Here is a 27,583-nt window from a genome sequence, read left to right as displayed (position 1 = left end):
TTATTAATTTAGCAGGAGAAGTTTTGCAGTAAACTCTGAACGTTCAAATTATTCACCAAGCACAGAAAATGTAGAATTTAGTTGATCATTGTAGTTAACAAGTAATGTACTGTAAGTAAATAAATAGTTGCTGGGACACTTAGGAAACACAAGCTTTGCCTACGGGGGCACAGGGACTGAACACAGTAACAGGTCACATATTATTTCACCTATTTTGATCAGATTTGCTTGCCTGATGAAAGAATCCTCAAATATTCATTGCCCTGATGGCAATATGCTACACTTTAAAAAGCATTGTACAGAACCTTTGTCAACAAACTTTGTGTTAGCTGTGGTGTAAAGTGATGCTACTAGCTTGTAACATGTTATCATTAGAGCAGTGTATACCTGAGGATGCTCAAATCTGATGGGCAAAACTGATCAAAATATATCAAATAACATGCAATCCTTTTGCTTTTTTTTATATTAAATAACATCTGTATTACTTCTTAGGCATTAAAACCTTCCACTAATTTGATCTATCAGTGTATACTGAACTAATCAACTTCTGATAATATGTATAATTATTCTCTCTAACATTTCGATCGTACAAGAAATTCATCAAACATTATTGCACCAGAATTTTGGAACAAAAAAAGCAAAAATTTTACAAAACAACCTAAACATTTTTTTCTGTGGTGTACTGGTGTTCTTGCTATATATGAAGTGGGAACAGATCAGCATCAGTTCCGGTGGTTCCACATCTGGAATTGCACTATATACAAAAGACTTCAAAACATAAGTTAAACATTATTATGACTGGCCAAATAACTTTCTTGGAATGCCACACATACATGACACAGATACATGACATGGTGTTTAAACAGTCACCAAGTGTCTGTAAACAATGGCCAGAATTTTCTACCAAACAGTCAGTTCACTGACGACAGAAATTCACTCCTCAGTCACAGTGCCATATGAGAATTTCTAAGTGAATGTGCTGACTGTTGGAAAATCTCTTTACCCTCATATGTTCTTTCAGGTTGATGAAAAGATGGAAATCATGTGGTGCAAGATCTGGACAGTAGAACAGATGCTTCCAAACCTCCGATCAAAAATGCTGAAGCAAAGCTTTTGTTATATGACACACTTTGGATACTGTATTTTCATGCCTTTGCTGAATTTTCCTTGCCTCTCATTCGTTTCATTCTTTACAGCTTTGCATAGCAGTGTCAGTGCTACACAGTATTGATGGCTGCACCCTTTGCCAAAAATTCTATCTCCACACTTGAAGAAAATGATGGCCAAAACCTTCCCTGTTGATGGTGTAACTTTGTATTTCTTCCCCAGAGGTGAGGAAATGTGTTTCCATTCAACAGATGCTCTTTTTGTTGCACATTTGAAATGACAGACCTACGTCTCATCATCCAGAATCATTTGGGTTAGATATCATTGTCTTCCACTGAGTGATGCTCAGGGAAGTCCAGAGACATCACAAATCTTGCATCTTTGTGTGCATGTAACAGTAACTGTGGAACCCAGCAAGAGTACAATTTCCAATACTGCAGGTGATCTCTGATGGTGGAATGAACACTAATGAACACTGTCTGTTGAGATGCACATCTGCTAAGCATAGTCTGTGACATTCACTCTGGGATTACTGTGAATCAATTCCTCAATTACATGGACACTGTCATCTGTGGTTGATGTTGGTTGACTTCCTACCCAATCAACATCACCCATGTTTGTGATGCCTTAGTCATTTCACTACAGCTGGACATGACATCATGTTTGTTACATATGCCACCAGAATTTCATGTGTATCTTTGTGCAATTTGCCAACAATAATCATACTGTCCCACATACTTCACTTTGGAATATGTTTCCAGTTGGCTTGCCATTTCACTCCTTACTGCAGGAGAACTGTGTGAAGTGGAGACCCAGAACATTTAATCACTTCTGACACTCTTGTTGTGCAATTGTCTTAGTATGTGACAACATGTGTAACTTAGTTTCTGAAGTCTCTGTGTTCAAGATGGATCCTTGTTGAAAAATGATGACTAGTCAGACGTAATACGTTTGTTTGTGTGGCCATTATCTGTAGCAGGAGTATAAATATACGCTTCATAAAATCAAAGTATTTTTTTGCTACAATCTAGATTTATTTATTTTCCAGACATATTTTGCCTTTTACCTTACAGCATCTTCAGTGGGTTTAATCTGGAATAATTCAGTTTTGTTACTGTTTGCGCTACTTATAGATTAGAAAAAAGTTCATGTCTTATATGCAAATAAATTCCACTCATTTATATTCATTTTTACAGTGAAAAACTGCCTTTGAATTTCTAAAATGACTAGTCAGGCAAATATTCACTGAGCAGGGCAAACAAGGATGAAAGCTATACATGAAAGTTAATAGTATCTTAATTTAGAGTGACCAGATGTCCAAAATCAAAATGTGGGACACAAATTAGAAGTTGTAATAAATTGAAATACTGTGCAAACTTTTGTAATACCGTAACTATATGGTAGATTTGTATTAAAATATTTGGTTTACGCTACAACTACACACCTTTTTGTTAAACACACACAAAACGAAAACATCAAAATTCCTCGCTTTACTAACCGAGTAAATATTTTATTGTTGACACATACAAACACAATACATCACTTTGATGTAATGAGGTCCTTAACTAGGGTAAGCAATGATTACTTGAATAGGTTACTTACTTCTCACTCTCAGTTATACTTTGCAGAAGAATGTAAGTCATTCAGGCTTAGGTGTGTGTGTGTGTGTGTGTGTGTGTGTGTGTGTGTGTGTTTTACTCTAGCTTGTCAGAGGATAATTCTGAAAGCTAGCAAGTTTCCTTTCTTTTGTATGTGGAATCAATGCTTCTGCTTTTTGATGAGTGGTCTTTAATCCTCGAGTATTTACTTTCTACAAGAATTTTCCTACAACATTGATTCAAAAATGTAATATTTTCAAATAGAATTTTATAAAAATAAATGTGTTAAGTTTCCAAAAAATTATCTTAGTTATAATTATTTCCTTGACAATTTTCATACAAAACCTATTTTTTTCATCAGTTCATAAAACATCCATGATACAAATTCTCTCTCTCTCTCTCTCTCTCTCTCTCTCTCTCTCTCTCTCTATCTCTATCTCTATCTCTCAGCAGCAGTATTATTTCCAAGTAGAGCTAGTACAAATGCAGTAATGAGCTACAAATTTTGCACCAGATATCTTAAGATGCAGGGAAGTTGAAAATAATAGACTATCTTTCACCAACACACTTAGCTGTTCTTAATCCACAATTTTTCTCTTCACATACATTTCTAACATAGTTCACTGCCTCAAAAAATTCATCTTCAGGTATTTCTTTTGTAATATTTTCATTATACTCTGCTAAAGTTATACAACTTTGCTGAATTGACTTCCAAAGAATAGAATTAAGACAGCCACTTACCATTGTTCATGGGTAACTGCCAGAACCTTCCCCTCTACTACTCCTGTCCAGCTCCTCCCTTGCCTTCAGTCTTTCCTCTCTTGTCATTTTCTGCTCATATACTATTCCATTCTGAAAATGGATTCCACTTTTCCCCTTCTCTTGCCCACTCAGCTCTGTGATTATTAACATTATAAATAAATATGTTAACGCTGTTTCTGAGAGCCATCTATCAGTCCCTCTTCTGCCACCCACTATTTGCCTACCCTCTGCTTACCCTGAATTTCTTTACCCTCCATGATGAAACAATGGTTTCATCTCACTCTCCAATAGCACAAAGGTAACCAATCTGAAACAGTTAGTGCTGCTACAGCCACAAAGGCATGCACATCAAGCATACGTGTGGTGGGACGAAGAGGTGCAGGGGTGTACGTAGTTGTATACTACAGTCAGAAGACTGAAAGCTAGTGTAAATTACTGAACTTCAAATGAGCATGTGTGCTAACTGTCAAATACCATCAGGTGACTGGTTGGCACTCCCCATAATTTTGTTGTTTCCAGGAATTACCATATCACAATCATAAGAGTTAAATATTTCATTAACACATTGAAGGATTATTCTGATTTTAGTACCTTTAACTGTTCAAATGCTGGAACTCTAGCTGCAAGATATGGCCAAACACAGCTGTCAAAATAACTATAGTCAACCTCAAGATCCTCTGTGTTTGGTTCTCCTTCCTCTTCTGTAGGTGATTTGCCACAGATAAAATGTCCACCACCCTCTCGCCTGATAACAGATAAGAAAGAAATGTGTCATAACTGTGTTCTAGAATACTTCATAATTTCTGTACACTAACAAGAAACTGAAATAGAATTATTAATCTACAACCATGTAGCAGCACACTCCTTTCACATAGAAGGTGGCTGTGATACATCATAGAATGGGCTCTACAACAAACCAAAAGCACTGTTGTGCCATTCTGATGCATGACCCACAAAACAGCTAACCACAGCTCAAGGAGAATGGCTGAAATTGGGTACAAGTCACATACATCATGCTCAATGGCATTCTGGATGTCTTAAATAGAACTGGTGTCTGGTGACAGAGAGACAATGCAGTCTACCCTCATGTCCATGGAGCATTCCTTAATGTGTACTGATTCAAAAAACTTACTAGAATTGAGCCAGGCAATGTCTCAATAACTGCCAATACTTCAACAGGTGAACACCCCATCATTTTCAAGGCTCAAATGCAACACAAAAGTGCTGTGCAAGAAAAGTGGGGCTATTCTAACCAAGAACCATAATATGTCATATTACAACACTAACAGTGTAAACAACTAGTGCCATGACACGACCAGAACTAACCAACATCAGACATTATTGAGAGGGGACCAAGTAACACCACCTTCGTTCCTTTGTTGTTTTACCATGAAGAGAGCAGGATTCCAAGCAGAATTCAAGCAAAACCCTTGATCGTTATTTATAAAGTCACCTACTAATTTAATCTCAACTGTTTCTGTAATAACACTATCCCAATAGCTGGAAGTGTGTGCTACCTTGGTACCACTCATCCTGTGGAATATTAGAACACAGAGATTAACATCTTTGTGTTCTTATATTCCAGAGGATAACTGGCACAAAGATAGTGTTCTGCTATAGCAGATTTCTTGGCTGTTGTAAGTGTGTATGATGCTTAAGCTCTATACACAGGTCCTCCATAGTCATGATGGTCTGACCAGTATACAACATGCTACATCTACAAGGGGTATGGTAGACACCCAACCACTTTACCCACACTAAAATCACTGTTAACAGATACTAGAAGGATCCTAATCTTAGGTGGTGTTTGAAAAACACACTTCACACCACCCTTTGACAGAATTTGACCAACCATGTTGGAAATAGTAACTGTTGTGATAATCAAATCATGAAATAATGACAGAAAAAGGATAAATCATCTACATATGAATATTAGCTGTAAGCCTTGCCTTGTAACTTAGATAGGGACATACAGTGCAAGCTACTTTAATCAGTCCATTAAGAGGTCATACATCCTGAGAAACCACTAATTTCATGATCACTGATTGCGAATTGGAGACAAAAAACATGAAGTTATGTCCTATCTGTATGCGATCAGTCTGAAATGCCAAATGCTCTCAAATGCGAAGTAAGGTAGAGTTCAAGAGTCCAAAATCAGAAGAGTTCCGGCCTTTGATGACCAATACCCTACAGCAGATCCCATGTGAGTGAGCATTACCTTAAGCTAAGCTTGTGAACTAAGAAAGACTTGCATAGCTTGCCTATATGTGCCTCTGGGCTAGGCTCATTGGTCTCCATTGTACAATTGTCTACCTGTTTCTATGTCTGTATGTCACTCTTATGGTGATGAATACTTGAACCTAAGTGTTTGATTAGAGGAGTGGAATCTGGTACTTCCATGGTTTGTGTTCTATAGGCCAGGGTGCCCATTTGTTCTGGTAATTGAATGGAGCATCTAGTAAGCCTCATCTATGTTTTTAGAAACCAGTCTATGCTCTTCTACATATTCACTGCCCACACAGGAAGAAGCAAGAAAAAGCAGACCAGTAAGCTGCCTGTGAATCTCACTTCTCTAACATTACCATGTCTGCCTCCTTAGCCTAACATCCAAGTCTTTCTGTACTATCTCCAACCAGAGAGCAGGCCTCAGTTTGATCCCATTGCCATTTCACTCCTGTACACAGCCACTCATGTGTCAAGAATACAGATGACCAAAACTCCCATGTCACTTCTGACATCAGTGGGATTCTTTAAATAAGTGTGTTGTGACACAGGTTCGGTTATAACACTGTGTTAAGGCCAAAAGGCCATAGACTTACATGCCACTGCATTATTTACATCACTCACCTAATTTTTGGTTGGTCGATAGCGCAACATGCATCTGCATTATAACTGTTCTGGTGAAAGCTGACTTCAGCATGAGCTAAGCTGACAAACTATCTGGGTCTAATCTGATGTGGACCCCATGAACCAAGATACAAAGTACCCATTTATGCTGAACCAGATTGTGACAGCTGTCAGCATGAATATACAAACCAGTACAAGTTGGCTTCCTATACTGGCATGTCCCAACGTACCATCAAATTTCCTGCTTGTCAACATATCAAGGGAAGGAAGGCAACCATGCTTTTCCACTACCATAGTCGCAAACCTTAAAAGAATCAGCTATGTAACTATGAAAGCATGCTGGATACAGTGTCATCGACTCCAGGATATGTTCCTCAAAATTCATACATATTATAAAAATAAATCTTCTCCTAAACCACTGGTCAATATCAACCAAACTTGGCACACATATCACTTACTATCTGAAAAGAATCACTGTGTGTGTAGGAACACCTGCCTATCAGAGGGATGGGAGAAGCTGTGAGAAAGAAGTGTAGCTGACAACACATAAATAGCTAGACTTTATTCATCCAGTATTTGAAGATGAGAGCAGTTGTGAGTTGTAACAACTTTAGACACAATTAGGAATGTTTACACAATGTTTTCTCACAGACAACACCCACAAAATGATGAAAGGAAAAAGTTTATTGCTTACTGCATTTTTGCTGTGCATGCAATAAAACTGCCACATCAGGCATGACATTTTAATTTATTACTTATTTACTGCTAACTGTATTCATCACACATTATGCAGACAGTAATCATACATACCACTGAATGTACCTGCACAATTACATCATTGCACAACACATAGTTCAGGAGATATGGTGTAATAAACATTGAGCTGTGTGTAAAATAAACTGCAAGGTGAAATTCACTAGAGAAACAGGTGAAATATGTGTACAAATATATGTGAAATGTATTAAAAAGGTGTGAAATATATGTGACATGTATGCAGGTAAAGCCACGGATAAAAAACTCCTCCTAAGCCCCTGGATTCACTTCAATCAAACTTGGTTCACAAACTATTTGCTATCTGGAAAGCAACACTGAAAGGGTAAGAACTGGTCAGTGAGTAAAAAGCAGACAACATATGCCGAGATATATGTTTGTCAATTCAACACCAAAACTAACCTCAGTCAACCGTAACAAATCAGATAAGAATGAGAGTGAAGAGTGAGACCACATTGGAACTTACTGAAATAAAAGTATCATTTTGATGCAGTCCATGTCACTAATGTAATAAACCTGCTGAGTTCCTAATGTGACGTACGTACCAATCTACTACTGGGCTCAACAGAGTAGCAAAGTGTTTTGTTACATAGTACATCAGAGCACCGAAAATGGGCTAAGAGGAACATCTTACTTTGAGCTCTTTGCAAGGCTATATTATCTAGAAGGGACAGCACAATAACAGTCATGACTTTTGATAGTCTCTTTACGAAGAACATTTCTCCACGAAGTTGTCACTCTTCCTCTTAACACAGTTTGTTATGTCAGCACTTAAATCTACAGTATGTTGGATCAGACTGTGTCTTTTAAACATAATCCTGTTTGTCCAAGACAACCATAGCATTTCCCTTGTCCACAGGTAAGATAACAATACCAAAATCCACCCTGAGTGAGTGCAAAGCAGCTCTCTCAGCTGTTGTAATATTACTCTTGGGCAAAAGTACCACAATTAATACACAACTTATTTGTATTTTAACCTCCTTGGCAGTGTCTGGTGGTTGTTTAAAAACAGCCTGTTTGACAAGTAATTGTAAGAGCTGGCAAATGTTTGTGCAACAGTGTAAAATTCAACCTTTCCCTAGCTTGGATAAAGCTGCATCAGCCAGAGATTTCCCTGTGCGATTGACCACATAATGTTGAGTAGTGATATCACACTCTGAACCACAGAAAAATACACACTTAGCTGAATGCCGGACAGTAACAGAACAATATCCCTACTCATGCTACATCCAAGACACGCTGTGCAAGGAGCCCCAAGAAAATGCAAAAATTGATAAAGCAGTCACCAAATGAAGCCTTAGAAACAAAATCCAATTATAAGTGAGTTTCATGGGTTTGTCTTACATTGGTTCAAAGGTCCACATCATCTTAGGCCATGAAAATTTGTCAGCTGAGTCACTCCACCTCCAAGTTATCTTTTGCTAGAATGTTTTTAGCGAAAGACAGAGCATTCACACAACATGCTACTGACCAACCATGAAGCAAGTGAGTAATGTAAATAAGAAGGTGGCACATAAGTTAATGGCACTTTCACTTTACACAGGCAGCATTTCCAACAGTATGGTCAGATTCTTTGGATACATGATGTGTAGTGCGTTTTTTGACCATCATATAAGATTACGGCCCTTTTAAATCTGTAAAGGATGACCTTGGGTTACATAAGGCAGTTTTCTGCCATATCCCATGCAGCTGTGACATGTCATACCATATTTACCCAATAACAAGACAAGATTCTTTCTCAGATTCATCATTCAAAATGTAAAGGATCATCTTACATTCACAGATTAAACTATTGTTGCTGAGGTCAACATTTTTACATCATGTAACAGATTAATGTAGAGGTCATCTAATACTGACAGATGAAGCTTTAGTAATTGAGGCCACATGCAGATTTACATTAAAGAATTGGAATTGATATGTAGTGTCATAAAATTGCTCTTACTAGCATTTATAGTACTGCCACTGGTGCAGTCATGAGTAATGTCTAATTTGACTACAATCTGTTTTAATGGACTATTCTTTAACATATCTTATTTTATCAATAAACCACTGTTAATTTTTTTCTGGATTGAATAGAGAAAGTTATCACAAAAGTAATGAGACTTGTTAATTAGTTCTGTTGAGTAAACTGTAAAATCTACTTTACCCAAACATATTATGCATTATTTAAAGAAAAAAACTTGCTATTTTCACAATAGCTTTGAAAAAGATCACAACTAAATCTTTTTCTCAGTTAGCAGCCTTTCCATTTATACTTGAAATTGAACTGAATTGAAAACTGGAAACATACTCAACAACAGTATACATTTCTGCAGGAGACAGTAAAAGTCTAGATAGGTGTCAGTGGCATAGTTATGTATTTCATTCAATAATGAAAAAATGACTGTGTGCTCAGATCCCAACATAAACCACAAGCTCAAAGATCACAGAACATCTGGGCGAAACAATCAAATATTTGTGACAATCAAGGAAATAAATTTCAGTGCTGCTTGTTTATGGAAATACACTGTCTCTTTTCTTGCCTCTCATTGGTTAGACTAATTATCACCCCAGATAACGATATCAGTGATTATTATGATGATGATGATAACACCAATGACTAACTTAGATAAAATGTAAAAAGGAAGTGTAAATAAAAATTTATGTAAACCATTTCGTTTTGTTTATTTTAATTCTCCTTGAACTACCAAAATGTAGACAATCAATAAATGGCATATGTGTCAAATAGGTATAAAGCTAATTTTTTCAGGGAGATAGTTTATTTCTATAAAACAGTCTGTAATTTTGATTAGTCACAATATTTAAAAATAAAATTTTTTCAAGAAGCCCCTTAAAAAGAAGGAGGCTGCCTTATTTTTGGGGGTCATCTCACCCTCAGATCATATTGTTTACTGATCAGACCATCAGGGCTGTGGAGGTCCTGTATATACACTCCTGGAAATGGAAAAAAGAACACATTGACACCGGTGTGTCAGACCCACCATACTTGCTCCGGACACTGAGAGAGGGCTGTACAAGCAATGATCACATGCACGGCACAGCGGACACACCAGGAACCGCGGTGTTGGCCATTGAATGGCGCTAGCTGCGCAGCATTTGTGCACCGCCGCCGTCAGTGTCAGCCAGTTTGCCGTGGCATACGGAGCTCCATCGCAGTCTTTAACACTGGTAGCATGCCGCGACAGCGTGGACGTGAACCGTATGTGCAGTTGACGGACTTTGAGCGAGGGCGTATAGTGGGCATGCGGGAGGCTGGGTGGACGTACCGCCGAATTGCTCAACACGTGGGGCGTGAGGTCTCCACAGTACATCGATGTTGTCGCCAGTGGTCGGCGGAAGGTGCACGTGCCCGTCGACCTGGGACCGGACCGCAGCGACGCACGGATGCACACCAAGACCGTAGGATCCTACGCAGTGCCGTAGGGGACCGCACCGCCACTTCCCAGCAAATTAGGGACACTGTTGCTCCTGGGGTATCGGTGAGGACCATTCGCAACCGTCTCCATGAAGCTGGGCTACGGTCCCGCACACCGTTAGGCCGTCTTCCGCTCACGCCCCAACATCGTGCAGCCCGCCTCCAGTGGTGTCGCGACAGGCGTGAATGGAGGGACAAATGGAGACGTGTCATCTTCAGCGATGAGAGTCGCTTCTGCCTTGGTGCCAATGATGGTCGTATGTGTGTTTGGCGCCGTGCAGGTGAGCGCCACAATCAGGACTGCATACGACCGAGGCACACAGGGCCAACACCCGGCATCATGGTGTGGGGAGCGATCTCCTACACTGGTCGTACACCACTGGTGATCGTCGAGGGGACACTGAATAGTGCACGGTACATCCAAACCGTCATCGAACCCATCGTTCTACCATTCCTAGACCGGCAAGGGAACTTGCTGTTCCAACAGGACAATGCACGTCCGCATGTATCCCGTGCCACCCAACGTGCTCTAGAAGGTGTAAGTCAACTACCCTGGCCAGCAAGATCTCCGGATCTGTCCCCCCATTGAGCATGTTTGGGACTGGATGAAGCGTCGTCTCACGCGGTCTGCACGTCCAGCACGAACGCTGGTCCAACTGAGGCGCCAGGTGGAAATGGCATGGCAAGCCGTTCCACAGGACTACATCCAGTATCTCTACGATCGTCTCCATGGGAGAATAGCAGCCTGCATTGCTGCGAAAGGTGGATATACACTGTACTAGTGCCGACATTGTGCATGCTCTGTTGCCTGTGTCTATGTGCCTGTGGTTCTGTCAGTGTGATCATGTGATGTATCTGACCCCAGGAATGTGTCAATAAAGTTTCCCCTTCCTGGGACAATGAATTCATGGTATTCTTATTTCAATTTCCAGGAGTGTAGAACTGAAGAGTCACAAACACTTACTCTTACATCATTTAATATAATTAAGTACTGATTGGCATTAAACTGAGAATTTTTGTGTGGAGTCTGAAATGTTGCTCTCAAGTAGTGTCTGACCAAAGGTCAATTTCTGGCCAAAGTCAATTAATCAGCTATCACTCTAAACATTCAGCTGAAGCCAAAGATTTGATAGCTCCACTAAATTTCATTCAAGATTGGCAAAATGTGAATAAAATAATGACTTTTTTTAAATATAATATAAACAATTTAATGAGATTGTTAAAATTATCTTGCAATGTGTCAAATAACAACACTTTGAAATAAAGCCAATTATAATATTTATTTATTAAAAAAAAGTACTTGAACAATTACAACTAGGAAAACACACAATAATAGCCAAATGAATGATAAATTTCCATTAGCATTTTGATATCTATCAATGAAAAAATTAATAATCAAAGTTATAAAGTCTTATGTTGTAAGCTAAAAATAATAATTTGTTCAAACATTTTCACCAATCAAGTTAGTTTGCCTGTCTGCAAACAACTGTCCCACTGTGCTGAACAACTGTTCACTAGGAACACTAATAGGAGGAGCAGATAAATATTTAAGTGCAATTGGGGTAGATAAGTATAAGTATATGTGCTATTCACAAACTCAATCCTCTTCTTCTCAGTCAGATAAAAATGTTTGTAAACATGTGATAAAACACCAAAGTAGATAATCTAATTTGTGTGTGAACTTGTACTTACTGGCAACGGTGGCTAACCAATGCAACACAGTGTACTTAAGTCTGCGCCAAGTATGTCAAAGCTTTGAGACTGTAGCAATTTAATTGTCAGGTGTTCACTGCACATGTGCAGTTCCAAAAATTAGTTCAGTTTTGGCACTTGCTAGGAAATTCGGCTTCAGCCAAAACTTTGGCACATTTTGGCTGAAGCCGAAAGTTTGCCTGAATGTGGGAGTTTTTGTCGAAGGTTCAGTCGAACACTACTCTCGAGTCAAATTTCTACACTACAAATCATGGCATTTATCTCTATTTCCGAAAACGTATCTCACTGCACTTAAAATTGTTCATACCGTGAACAAGGCACTCTACTCTTATACTCTGTTTCTTAACTTCAAATACATGTAGTGTTACTGGGAAACAGTCACTGCTCTATTTCTTCTTGACATATTCAGATACTGTCAATATTTTGGAATCCAGTGAATATCCATTGTCTCTCTGAAATATAGGGGACCATTGCAAGATGAGACAAAAAAATCAAATCATTGTGAGAGGCGTCAAATACATCTAGTTCATAATTAATGCCACATAAATGGTACCCAGCATGTTATTTGTATATTCAAGCCAGATTAATGGAAACATGGTATCTGATGTACCTTCACTAATGATGCGTGTGACTTCAGAGAGCATGTACCCACACATTTCACAGGTTCACTTATAGAGGCCACTTGTGTTGGCCCCCTGGCACACACTGGTGAGCCACTAAAGAAACATCATTATTTAAGCGAACGCAAATGAGTGCTTCGTCTATTCTTTATGCTGTATTACTGTTGTGCAGTCAACATGTTCAGTGCTATGCACAACCTGTATCTTACATATTGCTCTATAAAGAACTATGTTCCATCGTTACATTTTCTCTGCGTGATAAGTCACTCAACAAGGATCTCAACGGAAGAAATACTCCAACTTCTCACTGCCCAGCAGCAAGCTTTCATAGAATAACAGCAGGCTTTTGCTACCACTCTCAATCAAGTGGCATCTGCGTTTTCATGGCAGGTTACTCTCCCATAAGTGCAACCATTGGCCTTTCTGGCATATGATGAATCGACTGAAGATTGGGACTCCTATGAGACATGGTTAAGCCAACATTTCCAGGTTTTTCATGTGGGCAGTGCAAACTTGTGTGAGACTTTCTTTCTTTCCTGGCTTTCGCCGTGCATTTATCAGTTGCTGTGCCAGCTTGTTCCCTTGCAAGAACTGACCAGCTTATCATTTGATGAACTGAACAGGCCACCCATTTAGGATCAGACAGCCATAACTACATTTTGACACTTTTCAGATGTTAGTACCATAAGGTACATGAAATCAAGACCTACATCTTTCCATTTCCATTGTCAATGTATCTACATTTTATGAAAACTAGTAAGAATCAGATAGATGGAAGAGCTTTTTAGACCACTGGACGCAGTGTCAATTCGTGAAACAGAAAGCTCTTATGTTCCTCTGAACCTAATAGAACTGTTAGAAGTTGCTTTTCCTTATACTTCTCTTTAAAAGCATTGTCGTTGTCACTCTGTGACAACAATGAAATGCTACTTCCTGGCAAGGAAGATATATATTGTTTCAGTTGTGAATGGGTTTACAAGCAAGTAGGAGCACTATGGAGTCCAAAGGAAGAAAGATGGTTCAAATGTGCTTGGAGAAGGAACAAAATTTAATGGGATCTTGGAGGTATTAGAACCTGTTTCTTAGTGTATATATTTTGGTAGTAAGTACTATAATAATAATTATTATTATTATTATTATTGTTGTTACAGCTGTTGTCATTATTATTATTATTATTATTATTATTATTGCTATTACTGCTGTTGTCATTATTATTATTATTATTATTATTATTGTTATTGTTATTATTATTATTGTTTATATTCATAGCTGAGGAAGAACATGATGTGGAGATGGTCAGGACATTTATTCGTTCAGATACAGATGATGATCTTTCCTATGAAGCAGACAACACTGCAGATTCTGGTGAGTAGCCAAACAATTACTAGACACTATAGCAGTTCCACTTAATTTTCTTTTCCATTCCTCTGAATACCTGTCTTGTTATTGTTACAGACAGCAGTACTGAACATGGAGTGTCACCTGTAAGGAATGTCACAAAAATTGCTGAGAATGTAACTAGTGCATAAGTAAATCATCACCTTCAGGAAGGGGAAATTGCAGATGACAATGCTGGTACTGAGAGTAGTAACAAAACAAGAAAATGAAAAAGGTTGTGGTTAAAGAGAAATTGGAAGGAAATCAAAGAAAAATCAATTGACAGCATGGTAGGGCATATATTTCTACAAAGAATTTTGAAGTTCCTGAAAGAAATGTGAAGCCAAAAGATTGCACTAAATGCCCACAACAGTGCACCAGTAAGTTTACTGAGCAAGACAGACAAAATTCCTTAGAGCCTATTGGGATCTTGGGTCAGTTGATCTACTTTACTTTACTTTACTTTACTATATCTTCGTCATTTACCAGCCATGGCTGGACAGACTGCGTCACAAATACAATGCTTATCAACTAACATTTATACAACACCATATACAAAATTTATATTACAAATAAAAGAAAATATTTATGCAGTGCACAAAAACACATAGAACATAGCAGGAATGAAATATAACTAAACAGGAAAGTAAACTTCATAGCAGCAAATGAAAATACCATAAAGTAAAATGTCACACACACACAAAGTTTCATTTTGGCAAAATATGTACTTTAAGTAAAACACAAAATTAAATGTGTGGTTAACATAAGAAGAAGATTATATTTAGGCAAAATTATATATAAAACATAACAATATTTATTATTTTGTCCATTCAGTAGAACCGCTGTTGAAAAACTCTTCCAATGAATATAGTGGATGTTGTTTCAAGTCCTGAGCAATTTTTTTCCGAAATAATTCAGGTGGCAGGGATTTCACTTCTGGAGGCAGTTGATTGTACATTTTTAGGGCGACTGTTGGAAAGCTGTCTTGTGTACTTGATAGGCGACACCTTGGCATTTCAATGTTCCTCTTACAGCGAGTGTCATGATTATGTATTTCTTGTCTTATGCTAAAATTCCCTTGATTTTCTTTTATATACATGAGGCAGAAATACACATACTGGCTAAAGACAGTCATTATGCCTAGCCTGGTGAAAATAGGCTTACAGTGGTCCAGTCTTTTGCTAGAGGATATGATCCTGATGGCTTTTTTTTTGTAATAGCAACACATCTTTGCTGCCTGAGGAGTGTCCCCACAACAACAGTCCATAGCTAATGTGGCTGTGGAAGAGTGCATGGTAGACTATTGTGAGAAACTGGTCAGCTATTACCCTCTTCAGCTTCCTCAGGAGGTATATCACACGAGACAGTTTGGTGCATACATATGCAGTGTGATCATTCGTGGAGAGTTTGCTGTCAATCTTGAAGCCCAGTAGTCTGACAGTCTCCATGTTTTCTTGGTCTTCAATGTTGGTTAGACTGCATATCAAATGTTGGGTTTTTTCTTCATTGATCTTCATTTTGTTTATTACGAACCATTCTTTTATTTCTTCAAACATCAAATTTGATGCACCAAGAGCTTCTGCGGCTGTATGTCCTTTGGCAAAAAGGGTAGTGTCATCTGCAAACTGCAACATTTGACTATTACAGCTCATATCATTGACATATATGAGGAATAGGAGAGGTCCTAAGACTGATCCTTGGGGCACTCCATGTTCCAGTTTTTGTTCAAGAGAAGTTGCTCCATGCACTGATACTACCTGCTTTCGGTTTTCCAAATAAGATTGGAGTGTTGATAGAACAACACCTCCTACACCATAGCATCTTAACTTGGCTGTTAGTGTTGTGTGTGAGATGCAGTCAAAGGCTTTGCTGAGGTCACAGAGTGTCAGTGCCACACTCTCTCTCTCTTCAAAACTCTGTCGAATTGTTTTTAATAAGTCCAGTGTGGCTGTCACTGTTGATCTCCCTTTGCGGAATCTGTGCTGTGTGTTTTGGAATAAGTTGTTTTCCTCAAAGTAATTCAGTACCTGGCGGTGCATCACAGACTCAGTAACTTTGGCTAGTACTGGTACCACTGAGATTGGTCTGAAGCTGGACACCTCACAAGGATCCCCCTTCTTATATATTGGTACTGTGCGTGCCAGTTTAAGGAAGTCTGGGAAGACACCAGAAGATAGACATTTGTTTATTGCTATGGCTAGTGGCTGAGCCAATTCTGCAATAATTTTCTTTAGCACTGTGCAGGACATGCCATAGATGTCTACACTTTCTGAGTGTTTGTAGGAGTTCACAATTTTTATCATGTCTTCAGGGTGTACTTCCTTCCAGTTTTGAATACTGCAACTGTCTGCATTTCTTATGTTTGCAGTTGGATCTAGGTCAGAGTGTGGAATTTCACTCACTGTCTTTTCCACTATTCTGACAAAATATCCATTGAAGTCATCAGGGCTACACGAATTTAAGCAGGAGGTAGTCTTCTTTCTGTTCTCATTTACAAGATTCCAAGCAGCTTTACAAGGATTTTGGGCCTCTTTAATGTATGTATCATTATATTTCTTTTTTGCTTCCTCTATTGCCTTCCTATAAGCTTTTTTGGCTTTTAGGTAGTTGCGGTGATGCAATTCTTTAGCTGGAATGTCTAAAGCTGATTTCATTCGGTCCTTGCACATTGTTACAATACACTTCAATTTATTGAGCTCGGCGGTGTACCATTGTTTCACATTGATAACTTTCTGCCTGCCTTGTGATTTGTCCAGAGGATTCTTCACTGGTCTTACCGGAAACATGTCATCAAATATAGCTTTTAAGGTTTGGAACAGACATAAGAAAGAATCATTGCCTACTAACTCTGCAATTTTCTGCTGCCAGTTTACACAAGATAGAGCTGCTTTGAGATCCTTTAGTCTCTCTTCTTTAACAAATCTTCTTTTGAATGTGTAATTTGAATGCCATGTGCTTATCTGCGGTTTGCTCCTCATACTGGTCTCCATTACTAGTGCACAGTGATCTGCTATCATAGGTTCAACTACACTGAGTTTATAATCCCAGATGTTGAGGTTGGTGATTACGGACACGGGTCCCTAGATTTACTTGGACCCGCATCCGGCATAAGCGCACCGCCGCGCGGAGACTAAGTCCCGCGCAGTTTCTAAGTCCCTCTCAAGGTCACGCGCTATCGCGCGTTTATATAAGCGAGCGAGCGCTGCTGAGCAGCTCATTCGCGCTACTGCTGCTGCACAGGCAACTGCATTGAACGCTGACACGATGCCTCATTATAGACGATATCGTCGACGCTCACGACAGACGATATATAAAACTATTGAAGACGTCGAAATGACAACGTCCGCTGCCGACAAGAAGAAGAATACTATAAAGTCTGTCACAGCACACTCTCTACTTGATGGACCAGCAGTCTTCTGTGGATGCCGTCTCAACTTCAGTATTGACATCAATGATTCCTTCACACATGGCAACGGATGGTTAACTGTTGCTATTGTACGAGGTGGATCCGGAGTCCCAAATGTATCTGGGCTGGAGAGTTTCGTGGACCGTGATGTCATTGCATATACTACCTACAAAGGCAGTACCTAAATAAGTTAGTGGAAGAAGAAGAAAAACAAAGTGTGAGGACAAAATTGGATAACTGACAAAGAAAGAAGACCAAGAAATTCTATCTAATAAAGGGATCTGATAAGATTGAAGTGTGTATGCAGCTTTTTCTCAAAACATTTGATATTTCTGAAAACTTTGTAAGAAATACTATTAAAAAAAGAGATGGACATCATGTAATTGAGAAAGAGCAAAGAGAATGTCATGAGCCAGATATAAAGATACCCAGAGAAAGTAAAGAGGCTCTAAGGAAACACATTAAGAGTTTTTCTACCCTTCCTTCTCATTACAAGAGGAAAGAGTGTACAGCAGATTATTTACCTGCTGATATAAGTATTAAGAGAATGTATGAGTTATATTGGGAACAACGTTATGGGGAAGGAAAGATAGTCAAGACATTATGGCTGTATAGGGAGATATTCACAAAGGAATTTAACCTGAAATTCCAGAGGCCATAAAAAGATATGTGTGATAAAAGTTTAAATTTTTGACACCTATCAGCTGAGGAAAGTTTTCTATAAAAGAAGGCTCTCCATGTACAATCTCTCAGTTCTTAGTGTAGGAGAAAACAAAACCGATTGGTACATGTGGGATGAGACAACAACAAAAAGGGGGTCCGTAGAGGTGGCTTCATGTCTGTGGGATTTTTTGAAAAATCATGCACAAGAAAAACCGATAACCTTGTTTTCTGATACATGTGGGGACCAGAACAGGAATGCTAACACAAGCATGCTGTGTTTACATGCAGTGAATACACTGGACATTCCAGCTATCGACCAATGCTTTTTTGAGCCTGGACATTCACAAATGGATGTAGACTCAGCATGCAAGCATCAAAAGAAAAAGTAAACATGTGGATGTTTCTGATCCCAATGGCTGGTATACAATTGTAAGCATGACTTCCAGCAAGTACAGAGTGACAGAAATGGATAACACTCAAATTTCAGATTTGAATCAGCTTCAGAAGAAAATAATTCAGAATAGGAAAACTGCTGAGAATGGAGAAACTGTGAAATGGTTTAAGATTGTTTGGATGCAGTATAGGAAAGATCAGCCTGACATGATATGTTTCAAGTATTCCTACGAACATCATGACTTTCAAGTTTTGCACACCAAGAAAAGACCTGGCCTACGAAATTCTCCGAATTCAGGACCTTAAGACAATATTCTGTGCCCAGCATGTGAGAGTCCCCTCTACATAAGTAAAGAAAAGAAAAAAGTTCTTATAGATTTATGTAATAAGGGTATTATACCTCCTAGGTATCACACATTATAGCAAGGACTCAATGCTGCTAACAATTTAGAAAATGAGAACAACGTGGGAGAATCACAGGAATAGACTTCATGTTTATTTTTTGATTTTGTCTCCTTTATTATTGTTGCTAGGTCACCACCTTAGCTATTTCATGTAAACCACTAATTTTGGTTCATTTAAATGTATGTGTTGTATTACTTTTTAAAACAGTCAGCAATGAACAGAAAAACAGGTGCGAGGGAGCACTGTGTTTTGTTAAAATGATTTTTCTTATGTTTCTTATGTGAAGATTAGAAAACAAGAATATTATTTCTGTTGCCTGTAAATTATTTTATATACTGCAGACAAATAATGAAAAGTGAATATAATAATGGCTTTTATGTATTCTCCATCACAGACTGATGATAAACTTTCTGGAAAACACTTCTCTTGCTTATAGTACTCATTGAAAGCATTTCATTAGTGTCCATCGAGTGACTAAAATATGTAACACATAGTAGAAAACAACAGTCAATGAAGTATACTTTTTATTTACCATAGATAGGTTTGTGAGAAACTATTAGAAAGTACTCAGTTTCTTGGACAAAACCTTTAAATCGAATCATCTCAAAACACTGTTTTTGTCTTTACGTTTCTTTGATCCTAAATGGGTGAAGCATCTCTCACCAATTATTCTGTGACAGAACACATGTCATTGCAACACATGCATAATTTAACCATTGTCAGAAATGCCCAAACCAATCATAAAAAGCCTGGGCTGCAAAATTATGCAGGTTGAGCTGTCAATGTAAATATGTCATTAGTACTTATCACATATCCTACACTGATCACATGGCACGTGGAGTTGTTATTTTATGGTCCCAGATAGGGAAGTTGGTGAAAAAGCACTTCAGTGTCAGAATCCAACACTTATGGATGTGCTCAATATAGCACAGTCCTTTGGAGTGTTACAGGCCACAGGCAACCAGATTGCTGAATCAGGGTAAGTATAGGGCGTTACTCAGTCAAGCACTGTTTGGTACGCTGCAATGTTCAGGATGATGGGGAAGCTGATGGTGCAGTACAACCTTTTACTTGGTGTCACAAGGGACAGCAATAGTTACAGCCACACTAGCAACAAAACACATCACAGCAGCAGCTGCATGCCACCATTCCATTGTGCTGTATGCCCTAAGCATTGGGTGATTTGAAACAAGTATCAAAGAAAGGCCACATTGCTTTGTGTGTAACACCTCTTAAAATGTGGCAGACATAATTGTACTGATGGACATAAACTGTACTCTACAATGACTGTTTTCCTGATAAATTCTTTATTGACTTGTATGTGTTTAATAAACCACTAAAAATGTGACAGGACATGGGAACTGCAATGACTTTAGTAAATGCACAAACATACGTGGACTTGGGCTCCCCTCCCCTCACAGAAGTTGGTTCGCTTCAATAAATAGCAGATTCTGATCCTAAGTCAGTTCTCTGCTCCTGTCTCTTAGAAAGGTGTTGTTCGCCCACTCACCTACCTTGTTGTGGAGCATTCACATACCGCAGACATGTATGGGTTTGAATGTAACGCTTTCGGTTTCTCCATTGCCAGTGAGGTAAATTTAGTATCAGATCAAGTTCCATATCAGAAGCTGGAGCCCTCTGGTCTGAGTTGTCATCTCTGTTTTCCCCTGGCGTAGGTTGTGCTACCAGTTTGATACATACCCTCTGCCCCGTCCTGATGAATATTTGCAAAATGTTAGGTGGCCACTACTTTTCCAAGATTGATTTGTTGGAAGTATACCTCCAGCTTCCCTTCCCACTAGGTGCCTTCTCATTGTCAATAGATGTTTTGGCCTATACCAGTATCAATGCTTGCTTTTTGGCATCACTAGTGTGCCTGCAATTTTTTAGCATTTTTTACAACAGCTGACAGTCTCTGTACCCAGATGCATCAATTGCCTTGGCAGTATCATTGTTTTGCGTTCTTCCACAGAAGACCATCTTAGCAATCTCTGATCATTGTTTTCTGTTTCACAATATGCGGGTCTCACGTGCAAAGTTTCTGACACATGGGTTAAGCTGTCGTGTCACCACATTAATGCATTTGTGGCTTTGCCATGGCCAGCCTCTGTTAAGGAACTGCAGGCATTTTTAGGTAAAGTTGTGTAAGTTTTTACTGGATGCATCCACTATTGCTCACCCACTTCACGTGCTTTTGCATAAATATGTGCTTTTTTCTGGTCCTAAGCTTCTGACCAAGCATGCACTTTGCTTAAATCTAAGCCTCAATCTTCCCTGTGTCTGACCACTTCTCAGCTGGGTCAGCACCTTGTGTTGTCTACAGATGCCTCTCACCATAGTGGCTTGGCTTGGTGTCTGAACAACCCATTGCTTACACTTCTAAGAGTTTAGCTCCCGCTCAGCAGTGGTATTCTCAAATTGAAAAGGAGGCTTTAGTGATTGTTTTCACCCGCAAGAAATTTCATATGTTCTTCTATGGTTACAATTTCCATTAAACATGGATAACGAGTCATTGGTTGTAATTTTTAACCCTCCAGTTGCCATGTTGGACAAGGCAGCACATCATTTGCAGCAGTGGGCTCTCCCCTTCTCCTGTTATGATTATCAGATCCATTACTCACTGACAGTGCAACACGCAAATGCCAGTACCTTATATCACCTTTGAATTGGGCCGGACCCACCATTCGATTAGGACAAGTTGCTTTGTTTCTATTTAGATACTGAGAACAAGAAGACAGTCAATGGTTTGTCCACCTCTAGTGCCACAATAGCATCGACTGTCACCATGGGTCCTGTACTTAGTCAGGCCTGTCTTTTATGCAGTGCGGTTGGCCGATAAAACCCCTGGGCCATGCCTTGTATCCCTTACATAATTATTTCTCCCTCCAGCTCTGCCCTTCAGTGTGTGATGGGGTTCTTTTGTCCCTACAGGGGATGCTACTCCCTGTGTTGTGATTCCTGTTTCCTTACGCTGTAATAAACTGGAACTTCTGCCTGTTGGTCATTGGGGGACCTCTCATACCAAAGCTTTGGCCCGCCAGTATGTGTATTGGCTGGCCAAAGATGGGGACATTATGCAGTTTATTGCTGCTTGCACTATTGTGTTCAACGACAGGTGGCCCCACCTTTTTACCCCTGGCTGACACTGCAGCACACATGAGAGCATCTACATATCAATTCTGCTTGGACATTTCTAAATTACTGTTGGCTCACTGTAGTGGATGCATATTCCAAGTTTTTCTACATGCATGTTGCCCATCCATGTTTGCGGTGGCCACAATTTCAGTCATGTCTAAGATTTTTGCAACTGAAGAACTTCCCTATATGATGGTTATCAATAACAGCTCCCAGTTTGTTTCTCAAGAATTTGTATCTTTTTGTCGGCCTAGTGGTGCTCGTCATCTCACAGCCCCATTTCATCCTCAAACTAATGGTGAGATTGAATGCATGGTTCAGATGTTTAAAACTCAGATGCAGAAGTATGTATCTGGCAGGTCTCCAGAAGCTGCTTTAGACCTTTTTTGAGTCTGTATCATTTAACTATGGTGGGGGAAACAAGCCTGGCAGAGCTGCTACATGGACACCAACCATGGACCCTCCTTAACATGCTGCATCCAACACCGTGACCGCTGGCATCTCCAGCTGCACAATGGTTCAGATGGGTATATCTATTTGGGCATGTGGTTCTGGCCATCAGTTTAACTGGGGTCCTGACATCATCTAGTGTCACTGGGGCAGATTCCTGTGCATTGTCCACACTCCTGATGGGTGATCCCATAACTTCAACAGCCTCTGGCTGCACATGGTGGAGCCTGTTACAGATGGCCCACTGCCTATCCCGCCCCCACCCCTGCCAATGCCTGTTTCTGTGTCACAGATGGTCCAGTCTGCACTCCAGAGGGAGTTGCTGCCTGGCAGATCAGTGCCTTGGGTCACTGCCTGCCTCCTCCCCCCCCCCCCCCCCAAACTCATTAGCAGCCATCACCAATGCAGCTCCCACAGGACCTGACATTGCAGCCACCACTGCTGCCTTTGCCTCTGTTGTTGGGTTCTGTGAGGCCATCAACGCTGACCTTGATGAGGATGTCACGATGAAGACACCATGCCTGCTCCTACCCTATGGCTTCTTATGAGTGGGGGGACGGTGAGCCAGCCCATCCCTCATGACTTCCACCCCTACTCGCCAGTGCTTGCCTGCCACATGCTGCAGCACCTGCCATCATTGGGCAACAAAATGGATGTCAGCACCGTCACTGGTGTTTTCCGTGATTCATAATCTCAGTACCTTGTGAGATCAGTTTCCCCCTCCCCCATCCACCCGTTCTTCATTACACCAGTGCTCTATTTTCTGTACCATACATTTTTCTGTGCCTGATGTTTGTAGTGATGTATGTATGTAGTTTTCTCATCCCCTAGAAAGGAGGAGTGATGTACCTTCACTCATAGCATGTGCAATTTCAGAGCATGAGTGTCCATACAGTTCACAGGCCCGCTTATAGGGGCCACCGTGGCATGCTCTGGTGAGTTGCCAAAGAAACAGAATTATTTAAACAATCACAAACAAGTACTTGGCTTATTCTTTACACTGTATTACTGTTGCCCGGCCAATGTGTTCAGTGTTACGCACAACCTACATCTTATGTGTTGCTCTTTAAAGTACTATGTTCCATAAATTGTGTTTGCTCTTGCTATAATGGTATTCATCACAAGGTTTGCTTCAACAAAGAGGAAATATGAATTGTGTGATATCTCAAGAGGATAGCATTACACATGAATTTCATAAATGACAGCACCAACCCTTGTTTTACTGGTCAGGACTGACACACATTTATGACCTGCAAGCAATGTTGTAGTAAAGCATGTGCGAAAGCCATTATTTTATATTTGCAGTTACTTCAAGTTGTTGAATACTCTGTCATGACACCGAGCGATGAAAGACTTATCCTTAATTCATTACTATTGATACTGTTCTTCAGATGCACCTGACTTTCTCTCCAGCTGTTGGCAAAGGTTTTGTTGAAATATATCAATTTAAATGGTCTATGACAACAGTGTCTCATTTATTTCCCATATCAGTAAATAAGATGGGAATTTCCAGGTGCTGGAAATATTTGTACACTGCTGTCATTTGTATGAGATCTCGATAAGGATTGAGCAAGTGGCCTTATAACCGAAACAAATATCACATACTGGTGAAAGCTCCTGGATGGCTATGGCAAATAAAATCTCTTATAGACCACTAAAAATCTTCTGAAACTCTAAATGACCAGCTCTAGGTGTGTGATGGAAATACTGTAGTTATTTGGTACAGCCAAGTCTAAAAATAATAAGATGCCTTTTGTCTTGTGTGACATATCTCTCCTAAGGCAACATTTCACTTCTGTAAGACATTATAATTGTAAATACTTACATCATACAAGAAAGGTGTATGTAAATTTTAATATACAACATTACATATAACAACATATAATATGTAAATACATGCAACTTAATACATCTACATACAACATGTAAACTAAACAACCACTTTCCAGTATTAATAAAAACATGTCCATAACTAGTTTCCAGTATGTGTATGCTTCCTCTTGTCTCACTGAATTACTGATTTTTAAATGCTCATGATACTGTATTGTCACCATCATCATAACTTTGCATTTTTATAAATTCTTGACATTAGAGGTGTTTTACAGCATTCGTCATTTCCTCTACCCAACACACTAGGAGCCTTAGCTATGAAAATTATAACGTCTCAAGTTCTTGGTGTCCATAGCTTCCTGCACTTGTTGATCTCACATTGTAGTGTTTTTCCTTGTGTTCATAAAATCAAAAACCATTCATTCTTGTCCCCATCATTATATTTTGCAGAGTGCTGTAGAAATTTTTATAAAATTTTTTGGGGCCCAGGAGAATATATTAAGTAGTGTTGCTCAAATTCTGTGCGGGTTGTTGCCATTTGGAGGATAAGATACAGTATTTGGATATGTTTTACTTGACTTTTTGGTAATAAAACTGAAATGCCTTGGTATTATAAATAATAAGAGTTACTTATTTATAAGTTTGGGACAGAAATATGTTGCAAAGAAAAGAAAAATTAAAAAAAAATACTGTGTTAATATCTGGATCCAGTTGTCACTTGGACATCAATGAAAGGTGGTGGCTAACTATGTTACAGGCTGACTGTTTGCATATGCTACTTTATTTCCTCCAATATTTATGTACACAAGGCGTCAATCTCAAAGTGAGAACAGTCTCTGAGTTCGATAACCCATAATCTTCTCATATTTTTTGGGGCCCCTAAGGGATATGGCTGCAAGGGAGGGGAATAAAACAAATGTGCACTCCATGTGCATACCAGGGGGAGTCATTCCAGATGTGGAAAGGTCCTTCCGGATGCCATGAAGGGTACAGGGTGCACCCATCTGCAGGTGGTCGCTCATGTCGGCACCAATAATGTGTGTTGCTATGGATCGGAGGAAATCCTCTATGGCTTCCAGTGGCTATCTGATTTGGTGAAGACTGCCAGTCTTGTTAGTGGGATGAAAGCAGAGCTCACCATCTGCAGCATCGTTGACAGGACTGACTACGGACCTTTGGTACAGAGCTGAGTGGAGGGTCTGAATCAGAGGCTGAGACAACTCTGTGACAATGTGGATTGCAGATTCCTCGACTTGTGCCATAGGGTGGTGGGGTTTTGGGTTCCGCTGGATAGGTCAGGAGTCCACTACACGCAGCAAGCGGCTACACGGGTAGCAGGGGTTGTGTGTCTTGGACTGGGCGGTTTTTTAGGTTAGATGGCCTCGGGCAAGTACAGAAAGGGCAACAGCCTCAAAGGGTGCGGGGCAAAGTCAGGACATGCGGGGACCAAGCAGCAAACGGTATTGTAATTGTAAACTGTCAAAGCTGCGTTGGTGAAGTACCAGAACTTCAAGTGCTGACAGAAAGCACCGAAGTTTAAATCGTTATAGGTATGGAAAGCTGGCTGAAGCCAGAGATGAATTCTGCTGAAATTTTTACAAAGGCACAGACGGTGTTTAGAAAGGATAGATTGCATGCAACCGGTGGTGACGTGTTTGTTGCTGTTAGTAGTAGTTTATCCCGTAGTGAAACAGAAGTGGATAGTTGCTGTGAATTACTATGGGTGGAGGCTATACTCAACAACCGAGCTAGTTTAATAATTGGCTCCTTTTACCGACCTCCCGACCCAGCAGCATTAGTGGCAGAACAACTGAGAGAAAATTTGGAATACATTTCACATAAATTTCCTCAGCAAGTTATAGTCTTAGGTGGAGATTTCAATTTACCAGATATAGATTGGGACACTCAGATGTTTAGGACAGGTGGTAGGGACAGAGCATCGAGTGACATTATACTGAGTGCACTATATGAAAATTACCTTGAGCAATTAAACAGAGAACCTACTCATGGAGATAGCATCTTGGACCTACTGGTAACAAATAGACCCAAACTTTTTGACTCTGTAAGCACAGAACAGGGAATCAGTGATCATAAGGCCTTTGCAGCATCCCTGAATATGGAAGTAAATAGGAATATAAAAAAAGGGAGGAAGGTTTAGCTGTGTAGCAAGAGTAATAGGAGGCAGATTTCAGACTACCTAACAGATCAAAACGAAAATTTCTGTTCCGACACTGACAATGTTGAGTTTTTATGGAAAAAGTTCAAGGCAATCATAAAATGCGTTTCAGACAGGTACGTGCCGAGTAAAACTGTGAGGGATGGGAAAAACCCGCCATGGTTCAACAAAAAAGCTAGAAAACTACTGCAAAAGCAAAGAGAGCTTCACTGCAAATTTAAAGACAGCCAAAACCTCTCAGACAAACAGAAGGTAAATGATGTCAAAGTTAGTGTAAGGGGGGCTATGTATGAAGCGTTCAGTGAATTCGACAGTAAAATTCTAGGTACTGACTTGACAGAAAATCCTAGGAAGTTCTGGTCTTACGTTAAATCAGTAAGTGGATCGAAACAGCATGTGTAGACACTCTGGGACGATAATGGCATTGAAACAGAGGATGACATGTGTAAAGCTGAAATACGAAACACATTTTTCCAAAACTGTTTCACAAAGGAAGACCGCACTGCAGTTCTTTCTCTAAATCCTCGCATTAACAAAAAAATGGCTGACATTGAAATAAGTGTCCAAGGAATAGAAAAGCAACTGAAATCACTCAACAGAGGAAAGTCCACTGGACCTGATGGGATACCAATTCGATTCCACACACAGTACGCGGAAGGTGGCGGCAGGAAGGGCATCCGGCCACCCCTTTCCACTAACCTTGCCAAATCTGTTCCTAACAATGCAGACCCTGCCTCAGTGCAGGACATAGCACCAGTGAAAGAAAGAAAGAAAGAAAGACGGAGTACATGAAAGAACTTGCCCCCCTTATAACAGCCGTGTACCACAATTCTCTAGAGGAACGGAAGGTTCCAAATGATTGGAAAAGAGCACAGGTAGTTCCAGTTTTCAAGAAGGGTCATTGAGCAGATGTGC

General features: G+C 39.8%; 1 protein-coding gene across 1 annotated transcript in view; it reads right to left on the bottom strand.

Annotated features, from left to right (window-relative positions):
- Window positions 1-27,583, bottom strand: part of LOC126189042 (FAD-dependent oxidoreductase domain-containing protein 1-like) — a 213,149-nt gene that overhangs the window by 83,322 nt on the left and 102,244 nt on the right. Inside the window, exon 7 of the mRNA XM_049930894.1 lies at window positions 4,059-4,212. Coding sequence (XP_049786851.1) covers window positions 4,059-4,212 — 154 coding nt within the window. The remainder of the gene's footprint in view (window positions 1-4,058; window positions 4,213-27,583) is intronic.

Source organism: Schistocerca cancellata, chromosome 5, assembly GCF_023864275.1.
Source record: "Schistocerca cancellata isolate TAMUIC-IGC-003103 chromosome 5, iqSchCanc2.1, whole genome shotgun sequence".
In the NCBI taxonomy this organism is placed as follows: Eukaryota; Metazoa; Arthropoda; class Insecta; order Orthoptera; family Acrididae; genus Schistocerca; species Schistocerca cancellata.
The sequence above is the reverse complement of the archived record's forward strand: the minus strand, read 5'-3'. Positions and strand labels throughout refer to the sequence as shown.